General features: G+C 39.9%; 2 protein-coding genes across 2 annotated transcripts in view; both read right to left on the bottom strand.

Annotated features, from left to right (window-relative positions):
• The window catches only part of ATP13A4 (ATPase 13A4), a 145,316-nt gene that overhangs the window by 74,451 nt on the left and 58,776 nt on the right, over window positions 1-12,089 (bottom strand). The window contains exon 3 of the mRNA XM_027108707.1: window positions 1,292-1,438. Within this exon, the coding sequence (XP_026964508.1) occupies window positions 1,292-1,438 (147 nt within the window). The remainder of the gene's footprint in view (window positions 1-1,291; window positions 1,439-12,089) is intronic.
• Window positions 3,737-9,300, bottom strand: LOC113621650 (developmental pluripotency-associated protein 3-like). Its single transcript, XM_027108718.1, has 3 exons — window positions 8,890-9,300; window positions 4,994-5,070; window positions 3,737-4,786 (listed from the first exon to the last, which is right to left on the bottom strand). The coding sequence occupies exon 3, from the start codon at window positions 4,678-4,680 to the stop codon at window positions 4,186-4,188; it is 495 nt and encodes a 164-aa protein (XP_026964519.1). The 5' UTR covers window positions 4,681-4,786; window positions 4,994-5,070; window positions 8,890-9,300; the 3' UTR covers window positions 3,737-4,185.

The following is a 12,089-nucleotide window of genomic DNA, read 5'->3' as shown; positions in this document are numbered from 1 at the left end:
CCCCCTCCTAGAGTAATGGAAACAAAAACAAAAATAAACAAATTGGACCTAATGAAATTTAAAAGCTTTTGCACAACAAAGGAAACTGTAAACAAGACAAAAAAACAACCCTCAGAAAGGGAGAAAATATTTGCAAATGAATCAATGGACAAAGGATTAATCTCCAAAATATATAAACAGTTCATGCAGCTCAATATGAAAAAAACAAACAACCCAATCAAAAAATGGGCAGAAGATCTAAACAGACATCTCTCCGAAGAAGACATACAGATGGCCAAGAGGCACATGAAAAGCTGCTCAACATCACTAATTATGAGAGAAATGCAAATCAAAACTACAATGAGGAATCACCTCACACCAGTTAGAATGGGCATCATCAGAAAATCTACAAACAACAAACGCTGGAGAGGCTGTAGAGAAAAGGGAACCCTCTTGCACTGTTGGTGGAAATGTAAATTGATACAGGTACTATGGAGAACAGTATGGAGTTTCCTTAAAAAACTAAAGATAAAATTACCATATGACCCAGCAATCCCACTACTGGGCATATAGCCAGAGAAAGCCATAATTCAAAAAGTCACATGCACCCCAATGTTTATTGCAGCACTATTTACAATAGCCAGGTCATGGAAGCAACCTAAATGCCCATCGACAGAATGGATAAAGATGTGGTACATATATACAGTGGAATATTACTCAGGCATAAAAAGGAATGAAATTGGGTCATTTGTAGAGATGTGGATGGATCTAGAGACTGTCATACAGAATGAAGTAAGTCAGAAAGAGAAAAACAAATACTGTATATTAACTCATATATGTGGAATCTAGAAAAATGGTACAGATGAACCAGTTTGCAAGGCAGAAATAGAGACACAGATGTAGAGAACAAATGTATGGACACCAAGGGGGGAAAGTTGTGAGGGCGGGATGAATTGGGAGATTGGGATTGACATATATACACTAATATGTATAAAATAGATAACTAATAAGAAGCTGCTATATAAAAAATAAATAAATAAAATAAAATTCAAATTTAAAAAAGAGCTTACAAGTAGAAAAAAAGAAGATTGGCACAGTGGAGGATCTGAATTTAATACTTTTGTATTGAAGTATAGTAGCTGTACCATATTATATAATTACAGGTATACAATATAGTGCTTCACAATTTTTAAAGGTTATATTCTATTTATTGTTATTCTAAAGTTTTGGCTATATATAAATTTAATCTTGCACTTGGAGGGAAAAATGATTAAATTTCTTTAGCACCTGCAGGAGCCATAAGTGTACTTACCTTTAGGTCTGGCTTTCTTATGGCTCTATTTATGATATATTCCTCATCTGTGATGAGAGGGTGATCAGGAATGAGCCGAAATGCACTGTTCAATGCTGACAGGCAGATCCACACTACCTTTTTCCAAGAGTAAGTTTGGAATTCATCCTGAGGAAATAAACACCAAAACCCCCATGAAGTTAAGAGAGGTCATCAGTCTAGAATTCAACCTGAAAAACATTATTTGAATATAATTCTGTATGTTTACAGAGTTAAACATTCTTGACAGAGTCCTATGCCTTTGAAATCTGGTAGATCTAGAGCCTTGAGGGGAAAAGTCTTGCCATCACTTACTGAGGAATCAGGATGTGAATACTGGCACACACAACAACGCTCAAGAGTCATGAGGCAGATGCTCAGGTAAGAGCTAGTTTTCCCTATTACCCTCCAACCATGGGGCTACGGCCAGATACAAATTTCACAGGGGAAAAAAAAAAAACAGGCAAGCATTCCAAAGGGTTTCTGTATGTCTCAAGGTTTAGGAGGCCAGGTCAACAGAACCATTCCCATGTTTTGAGGCTTAACAATTCCACCTCTTCCAGAACAACCTCTTTAACACGTTCTTGGGTTGGGGGGGTGTGGTTTGGGGGACTGTCACTATACTAATTCTAAAAGATTTTCACTGTCCTTCTCTTGTGCTCCCAATTATCTTCTGCCTTGCATTCTCTTAGTTCTTCTAGACTATCTTGAAGGTAAGGACCATGTTTTACCGTCCCTTATATCCCATCCACGTGGGGAATTTTGATCTGCTCAGTGAAAGTTTGATGAATGGATGGGAAAAATACTGAAAATATGAACTGAGCATGCCCAAGGATAATTGTCAAGATGTTAGCACAGGTAGCATTGAGGAAGGTATCTTCATGCGTGACCCTAATTGAAGCTGCTTCCCTTTGCAGTTCACTGATGACTCCAACACAGAATAAAACTAGAGGGAGCAGTGCTGGATTGAGTAACAGGTACCACAATGGTCCCTTAGAGACTGATGTGATAATAGTTTACTATCTGAATGGGTAAATGCCACACATAACTTCCACTTGGATGTCTGGTAAACCTTGGGAGCTAGGAAGAATGGCCAGGGAAGTCAAGCCTGGGAAACAATTTGATGCGTGGGAATGTAAGTCAGAACAAGGGATTGTCTCCACCACACCCACTTTTGCCATGAAGAGTGTCTGAGCTGACTCTGCAAAAGGCAGGGAGAAGGGTTAGTAGTTGTTGTAGCTAATCTCTTACATTGATTTTCCTCAGGAGAGGCCCACCTCCATGCCTTTGCTCCTGCTGCTTCCTCAGCCTGGAATGCTCATCCTTCTCTCCTCTCTTTAAGTCTTCATGGGGCTAGATCTTTTTTTTTTTTAAATAAATTTAACACGATTACAACAAATAAGTTTTTTCACTAGTCAATGATTTTCAAATGCATACAGCAGTCAAGACGGCCTTGCCTCTAGGAACAGCTTGCAAGTTTAACAAAACCTCAAGACCACCCACATTCACCCATGCTGTAGACCATGATGGTTTGAGTAGTTCTAAGTAGGACAACCTCTGAAGACCTACTTTGATGGGTATTAATATTTAATATCCCTTTTTAACATCACTGTTGAACTTCTTTGCCATTTGTTTGCACAGTCGTCCAGGTTTGGGCTATTTCTGCTTCATTCTGAATACCACCAGGTCTCTAGTTGCTTTGCAACTGGATCTTCTTTTTTTTGGCCACACCACACAGCTTGTGGGATCTTAGTTCCCCAATCAGGGATCGAACCCAGGCCCTGGGCAGTGAAAGAGCAGGAGTCCTAACCACTGGACCGCCAGGGAAGTCCCATGTACCCAATTCTTTAATATATTTTTAAAGTGAACAAAAGATAGTTGGATGGCAGAAGATGAGTTTTATGTATCTCTTTTATCCCACAAAGAAATCCAGGTCTGTGTACACTTAGGTTATGAAAGAAAATAACTGAACTAAAACACCATTGGGGCTGCATCTTCCCTTAGTATTATATACCACTATCATTCTTTCAATTCCCTCCAACCAAGATCAACTGATAACTTCTTCCAAGAGGTTAATATGTGCAAATGTCTGTGCCCTTGTTTTCTAACCTTACCCAAATGTATAAACTTCCTTCCCAACAGGACAATATCACAAAATATTAGAATGCTGGATATTTACACCCTGGGAATATGATGGGGATAAGTATTATTCAGTTAATACATAGCCAGCAAAAACAAGTCTAGGGCTTCCCTGGTGGCGCAGTGGTTGAGAGTCCGCCTGCCAATGCAGGGGAAACGGGTACATGCCCCGGTCTGGGAAGATCCCACATGCCGCAGAGCGGCTGGGCCCGTGAGCCATGGCCGCTGAGCCTGCGCGTCCGGAGCCTGTGCTCCGCAACGGGAGAGGCCACAGCAGTGAGAGGCCCGTGTACCGTAGGAAAAAAAAAAGAAAAAAACAAGTCTAAAATAACAAGAATTTTTTTAAAGGTACTCAAATAAGTCTCAAATTTTAATAAGATCCCCTATAAACGCATTTATTTGCTACTGAAAATTGAAACAGCACGTCAAAAATTTTTATTACAATTCAACATGCTGTTCTAACAATGCTGTGGTCAAGCCACCCAACGTTTTCTTCACTTTCCTTCCACACAAGTTAATTTGTTTCACAAAGTGGAACTGAAATATATTCAAGTCATTCAAATGCAAGCTACATAGATTCCTTATAAGTTACTGTATTAAGGTAGTAAAGAGATGCAAGAAAAATGGACATCACAGAACTTGTAATATAGGTTATCAAAATATTGGTGCACAATCTTTCCCAAGCTTCATAATGATCCTAAAATTACCAGGAATAAAAAACAGTACAAGAATAAGGTTTATGGCTCCTTCGACTCCATGTCATAATTACTGTAATACTTATTGTTGTAATAATTCTCATAATTATCCTCAGAAGGATCTCTAAGAAACCAGCAAAAACGACAGCTACTTCTAAACCTTTGCCCTCTTGACTGAGTCTCAACATCATTCTGCCATGGTTCTCTTTGAGAGTCAGACCGAGGAACTCCTTTGCTGTAGCGTTTTTTAACAGATTGAATCAGACGTTCTATCTTATCTGTCCGATCAGTTAACACGGTCCTCACCCCTCTCCTATAGGGTATGGTTTCACCAAGTAACCGCCCAGTTGGCTGACGTAGACATTCTGGTAGAATGAATGGCAATTTGATACTAGGGTTGGGCGTCAGGTTACTGAGGTTCTTTATTAACACTTCAGACATAGGTTGAGAGGCAACTGGAATCGCCTGGGAATTTTCATCGATGGATGTTTGAGGAGACTCCAGGGTCCAGGTTGGGTTAACCTCAGATGAATCCATTGGGAGTCTTGTCACAGCTTGAAGCTCCTCCTAGACCTTTGGGTTCCAGTGGCAGGTGATGCTTTAGACTCAAATTGCTACAAAGTAGCCTGGAAGAACTATAGAGCTAAGAAAGAGGGAGAAAAATCCAAGCTGACACACCGTGGAAATCCAACCTCATGGGGCTAGATCTTAACCACCCTTCAGGGTCTGGCTCAAAGTTCATGTCATGGGAACCTCCCTAATTTCTCTGGGTGATCTGTCCTCTAAACCATCAGGGTATTTGAGGTTCTCACCACATTCTACCTCATGGCATTGCCCTTTGCCCCCTCACCTTATCACTCCTCTTGGACTGTGGGTAGGGATCATGTTTGATGGATGTCTGTGCTCTAGCCAGGCCTGGCACAGATTCTGAGAGAGAGAGAGGGAGAGGGAGAGAGCAGTGAGAAAAGGGAGAGGAGAGGGAAAAGCAAAGCAAAGGAAGTAGGGAGGGGAGGGAAAGGGAGAGGAAAGGAGGGAAAGTGAAGGAGGTTATGGAAAGAAAAGAAAAAGAGAGGAAAGGAGGGGTGGGAGAGCGAGGAGGGGAAGGGGAAAAAAACCTTAGTAGAAATTTGGAAGTTAATGAATTAATTTTAAAAACCAGTAAAATTGGCTATTACCGCATTTTTTGAAAAGATGACTAAATTAAATCAAATCAAATTTGTATGGAGTTACCTTCAAAGCCTAAGAATGACCAAAGATGGCTACATTTCCAATGACTAAGTCACTGAACTTGTGGACATGTTCTAGATACTGTGGAATGTGCCAACAACTCCCTAGAACACACCTTGACATAGCTCAGCATTATACAGCTTTGCCTTTGACCACATCAAAAGATCATGTGGTCTCTGTTCTGAGAACAATTTTGAGTTTCTAATAATAACAGTAATAAAAACAATATTTGTTTAGCACTTATTATGTTCTAGGCACATAATGCCACATGTGTGTTCTTTCATTTAAAGTTTAAAAACCCTATGAGGTAGTTACTGTTCATTACCAACCCCATTCTACAAGTGAGGAAACTAAGTCGCGGTTGGTAAACATTAGAGCAGGGGTTTGACACCCTCATCCCCCAGCCCTTCCAGAGTCCCATCTTACCCTCTGCTCTATTCTACATTCATTTTTCAACAATACAATTTGACTGGACTGACACTTTTATATCCAGCCTGAACTAGGATTGCCAAAGAACAAAGTTTCAATGAAAAACTTCATAAGAAAACACATAATTTGTAGGTAAATAGGAACACAAATTATAAAAATGGCATCAGGACCAGAGACCTCAGGCCACCAAGTGAGAACAATAAGGAAGATAAGCTCCTCTTGGTCCTCTTAAATGAAGCAAAATAATACTAACTACTAATTTTCAAATGATTGCTTTGCAGTTTATAAACACTTTTTGTGTCAGTTTTCCTATTTTAGGCTCACAATTCTCCAAAGGCAAAACTATGGTATCCATTTTGCAGATGAGAAAACTCTTCATCAACAAGGCTTAGAATTGCCCAAGCCAGTCTGGTATGGGGAGCAGGAGGGAACAGAGACCTGAGGTCAGGTTTTCCCACGCTATACCTTGGCTGCTTCCTCTTTGTTTCAACAAGTCGTCCCCACGGTGTTTGTGACTCATGTATAAAAATCACCTTGAGGGACTTCCCTGGTGGTCCAGTGGTAAAGAATCTGCCTTCCAATACAGGGGACACGGGTTCAATCCCTGGTTGGGGAACTAAGATCCCGCATGCCACGGGGCAACTAAGCCCACGCCACAAATACTGAGCTTGCACACCTCAACGAGAGAGCCACGTGCTGCAAAACTACAGAGCCCACGTGCCCTGGAGCGCACGAGCCACAACTAGAGAGAGAAAACCCGCATGCCACAACTAGAGAGAAGCCTGTGCTCTGCAGCAAAGAGCCGCACACTGCAAGGAAAGATCCTGCATGCCTCAACGAAGGTCCTCTATGCTGCAACTAACACACAGCACAGCCAAAAATAAAATTAAATAAATAAATAAATAAAATGTTAATAAATAGATAAATATCACCTTGAATTCTACACTCTGTAACAAATAGCGTCCAGTTGCTCAGAATTTCTGATCTCTTAGCAACAGAACATCTGATTCCCCAAATCAAGCTGTCACCCTTTAGCCCAGTGTGGAAGCAAACAGACCTCTAGACTGTAATCCCTAAAAAGAGAAAAGCAAATTGGACCATTGAAACTCCCCAGCTCCCACAGGCCAGTGTTAATCCAATGCACCAACTGCATGCTTTAGTCTAGGCGAGCATTAAAGGCTGGAATTCATCTTATCACAGTCTGTAGCATCGCTAAATTGAAGGTGCTTGGATATATTTGCCTCTAAGCTCCATTCCTGTCATCACTTTTACCTCTGGGGTCTTTTAACTCGTAATTCTGTATAATGTAAAGTAGAAATCTATAGGCTACATAAATATGCCACAGTGAGACATTTTTCTTAGAATAAGGTAGTATCACTGGCTTTTCTCTTGTTTACTACTCTGTTAAGGACTCTGTAAAATCATGCATATTTTAATAACTATAAATGAAAAGTAACCTTTAAAAATTATATAATTAAAATTTTTTTTAATTAAAAAAAAGAAATTCATCCAACTTTTTAAGGGGGAAAAGAAGGCAAAGAGAGGGAGGGAGGGACTTCCCTGGTGGGGCAATGGTTAAGAATACGCCTGCCAATACAGGGGACGTGGGTTTGATCCCTGGTCTGGGAAGATCCCATATTAGTTGCCGTGGAGCAACTAAGCCTGTAAGCCACAACTACTGAGCCCATGTGCCACAGCTACTGAAGCCCACGTGCCTAGACCCTGTACTCTGCAACAAGAGAAGCCACCGCAATGAGAAGCCTGCGTGCAGCAGCAAAGACCCAATGCAGTCAAAAATAAATAAATAAACCAATAAATAAATTTTTAAAAGAAAAGAAAGGGAGGGAAAATGTGTCACTGTGAAGTGGTCACTGTGGGTGACCTCATCACCTTCTCTCCATTTTCAGCTTGGTGTTGTCCAGTATGGAAAGAACATGGGCTCCTTTGTGAGTTCAAATCTCAGCTCCAAACCAAATTGAAAAATCATTGCAACTCTCTGAACCTAATTTTCTTTATCCAGGAAGTGGGGATGATGCTACACATTTCATGGATGCTTGAAGAATTAAATGCATAATGTGCGTGACCTGGTCCGAGGTCTGGCCCGTAGCTGGGTGTGACAAATATTGGTTGGGTGTAGCTCTGTACCTCATTTCCAGAGTATGTTTCTCCTGAGATTTTTCTGTAACTAGGAACTTCTTTTCTCTTTAAGGAAACTTTAGAATCTCTAGGAGTCTATTTTTCCTTTCTGGGAAAGAAGTGCATTTACCTAGAAACAGCTATTTCCACTTCAGTCTGTTTCCCAGCTCTCTCAAGCAGTTAATGATCTATAAAATACTTAAATGCACCAGAAGACCTACCATGTTAAATAACTGCTTTGTAATGCAGATAGTCCAAATTGTTTGCCTGGCAAATCTAGACATTTTAACCCCTCAAGTCTCCTCTTTACCTCCTCTTTACCAAGAGAATTAACCAGACCAGTCCTTGAACTCTAAAAGAGTAGGATTTAAAATAACTCAAGAGTGGATTTCAAAGAATGGAATGTATACAGAAGACTTAGGTTTGACCTGGATAGAAAAATAAAGAAGAAAACCTGGGCATTTTTTATTTCCTGTGGACTTGGACTTTCTGAACCTGAAAATGCCAGACTAACTCTTATATTGAATGAAGTGAGTGACCTTGCTTATCTTCTTCCAACCTTGCTATAAGCGCCTCATCTCTTGAAATTTAAAAGCAGTTTGAGGCCAATTCTATGACTTATCCTCTACCCCTTTTTATCCTTTTTGCCACACCACCAGCAGGATCTTAGTTCCCTGTAGAAATCAAACCCGTGCCTCCTTCAGTGGAAGCAAGGAGTCTTAACCACTGGACCTCCAGGGAAGTCACTGACTCTTATGTAGGAGTTCATTCCACAACATGTAGTACTTCTGAGCTTGCCTTAAAAAGAAAATGTAACCCATTGTGAAGTTCCAAAGAGGTATTAGGAAATCAGTATTTTCCTAATACTGATTAGGAAAAAGAAAAAAGAAATTTCTTTTTTGGGTGATGGATACATTGCGGATGGATACATTGTCTTGGATCTGAGTAAGGTACCTGCAAGAGTCGAGCTCTATTGTCTCCTTAGTGGTCCCAGAATTTGGTTGGAAGTCCTCTGTACTGAAACCTCCCACCTTGGTAGGAGACAGGGTGTCCTCTGTTACCAGCTACGGTCCTCCAGGATCTCACTCCCCATCATCTCTGTTTTGTTCAAGTGGCCTTCAGGATTTCACTTCCTCTTTTGTTTGGGCTGCCAGCTTCTGTTCTTGGGATTTTGTTTTCCTTTTTTCTTTTTCTTCCTGGTAAATAATTACTTTTGGAATATGAGAAGTTCACTCTCTAAGGGCAGCCTCTTTCTTCATTAAACTTCTCCTGCTTTTATGTATAAGAACTATGGGCCTGGGCTTCCCTGGTGGCGCAGTGGTTGAGAGTCTGCCTGCCAATGCAGGGGACACGGGTTCGTGCCCTGGTCTGGGAAGATCCCACATGCCGCGGAGCGGCTGGGCCCTTGAGCCATGGCCGCTGAGCCTGCGTGTCCGGAGCCTGTGCTCCGCAACGGGAGAGGCCACAACAGTGAGAGGCCTGCGTACAGCAAAAAAAGAAAAAAATGAACTATGGGCCTTAGTCCTGCAAGTATTTGTCTTGCTGGACTACAATTACCTGGGATGATTTACAATAAAATTGGCCAACATGGGGCTCCTTTGAAACTCCTAAATTAGTTTGGGCAGTCAATTAAGAAAAGGATGTAAGGCAAGAATAGAAGCATATCTCAACTGGTATTTTTGAGGACTCAGAAAAACATAACAATGAATCCACTATTGCTTCCCTCAGAGAAACTAACTCACAATTATCTCAAAGGATTTCAGAACTGGAAATTCCTCTGAGGCTTCTGAGAGTTCTCTCCCTCTCTGTCTCTCTGTCTCTTTTAGTCTTACACCCTCTCACTCTCTCTCTCTCTCCCTCTGCTCCTTCCTTCTCCTCTGAATGTCCTCCTCCTTGCTATCCATCTCTTTCTGAGCTTTCTTTTTATAACAGCAAGATTGATCCACACAGAAGGCAACAACAATTCTATGATTATTATGACCATTTTGAAAAAAAATTTTTTGAAAAAAAAATTTTTTGAAAAAAATTCTGACCCTAAGGGGACAAAAGTCCTTCTAGGAAGAGCTTCCATTTCTCTCCCTCTACCTTTGAAATATAAATGTTTTACCTCATCTTCTCAGGGAACCCTTATCTAGACCATCTCCAATTCCTAAGACTGAAAAAGAAAAAAAAAAAAAAAAAAAGAGGCCTTTTAATTCAAATTGCTAGAAGGACTCTCTTGCCCAAATAACCTCCTTAAAATTACTTGTCAAGGGCAAATGCAAAGCTGATATCTTCTCCACACATAATAAAAGACTTTAGCCATCTGAGCTAGCAGATGTAATTCATTCCAACTGTTATTTATAAACTAGTGAGTTTTTGTGTTTTTTTTGCGGTACGCGGGCCTCTCACTGTTGCGGCCTCTTCCATTGCGGACCACAGGCTCCGGACGCGCAGGCTCAGCGGCCAAGGCTCACGAGCCCAGCCGCTCCTCGGCATGTGGGATCTTCCCGGACCGGGGCACGAGCCCGTGTCCCCTGCATCGGAAGGCGGACTCTCAACCACTGCGCCACCACGGAAGCCCGTGAGTTTTTTTATTGTACCTGATTCATGACTAAAGCTTTAAAACTAAATCTATGAGACTCTGTCTGTGCCTATCTGGATGTATGTATGTCCATGTATGTACCTTACAGATGTAGTATGCTTCTACTTTTGAATGGTATTGTCAAAATTAATTTGTAAAAGAGCTCTATTTAATTGCCTTAAAAAAATTAAGCTCTTAAATAAAATAAATTCTCAGAAATATAGTAGTAACCCAAATGAATTTCAGGTTCAAGAGAGCTGGGAAATATTCAGTATTAAAGTTAAAGTTCATTGATTTAATTAATGCAGACATGCCTTTAGTCATCAACATTAAGTATAATACTTTTATTGTACCTAGGTTTACTAAAAGTCAGATAAGTTTGTTATCTCTGTTACAAAATTTGTCAGCAATAAAAATAATTCAGTATGATATTTTCATATGTACATTAAATAAATGTAAATGAATAAGAGTTTTTAGGTGAACTCTTTAAGAATAGTTATGTTTTATGATGTGTCTATCTCAAAATGGTTCCCCCAAACCTTTTTGGAAACTTTAAAGTTTTGCTAGATTAAGTTAAATGATGGAAATTTATTAAATATCTAAATCATTTCCAAACAAAATAAGGTACTGAAACATTAATTACTGAATATAGGCTTCCTTTTACAGAGAAACATAAGATATTTGGGACTATTAGCAAATATTTTTGGTGCCACACTGAAATATTTTCTATAAGAAAGCACAAGTTTTTAAAAATTATAAAAAGTAATTATAAGTTTGCCAGTCTACAGAATACTACTGGAAAAGACAGTTCATAATTGCTTATTTCTTAGTTTTTACTAAAAATTAAGGTTTCTAAAGCTTAAAAATTCTAATTAATATACATAATTTAAACTATTAACATTAATAAGGAAAACATTTTCATATTCAAGGAAAAAAAATTTTAAAGGTACAGAAAACTGAAATACATTTTGTTAAGGGAAAAGAAAGTAATTCTGTCCTAAAGCTGGTTAGTTCTAAATGAGAAAGAAAAAAAGGGGGAAATTAAAACAGACATAGAAAGCTGTAGAAAATTTGTGGGAAAAAAAGAGTCTTTAGGGGCTTCCCTGGTGGCGCAGTGGTTGAGAGTCCGCCTGCCAATGCAGGGGACACAGTTTCGTGCCCCGGTCCAGGAAGGTCCCACATGCCATGGAGCGGCTGGGCCCGTGAGCCATGGCCACTAAGCCTGTGCATCTGGAGCCTGTGCTCCGCAACGGGAGAGGCCGCAGCAGTGAGAGGCCCGCGTACCGCAAAAAAGAAAAAAAAAAAAGAGTCTTTAGAGAGGAATTTTATGTGCCATCAGGACTGGCTAAGGTTCGAATGAATAAATTTCAATATCAAAAGTAAGCTGGTACAAAATTTGGTTTTCTGTTAAAAGGACAAAGTGTTTTGAGATTAATGGTCTGGTCTTAATGAGAAATTGTAAACAAAGATTTCTTTACCTTAATGTAATCTGTCTAGAAAAACAAAGATTCTATACTTTGTAGCTAAGACTATTTACAACTATATAACATTTATATTTACCTATGAAGTATTTAATTCTTATTTTGTTTAA

The sequence above is a fragment of the Aethalodelphis obliquidens genome, unplaced genomic scaffold, assembly GCF_003676395.1.
Source record: "Aethalodelphis obliquidens isolate GAN/ISIS:26980383/991018 unplaced genomic scaffold, ASM367639v1 scaffold1, whole genome shotgun sequence".
In the NCBI taxonomy this organism is placed as follows: domain Eukaryota; kingdom Metazoa; phylum Chordata; class Mammalia; order Artiodactyla; family Delphinidae; genus Aethalodelphis; species Aethalodelphis obliquidens.
The sequence above is the reverse complement of the archived record's forward strand: the minus strand, read 5'-3'. Positions and strand labels throughout refer to the sequence as shown.

What these genes read in the sequence shown, in the direction of transcription:
- LOC113621650 (XM_027108718.1), bottom strand. Translation starts at nt 4,680, where the DNA reads ATGGATTCATCTGAGGTTAACCCAACCTGGACCCTGGAGTCTCCTCAA.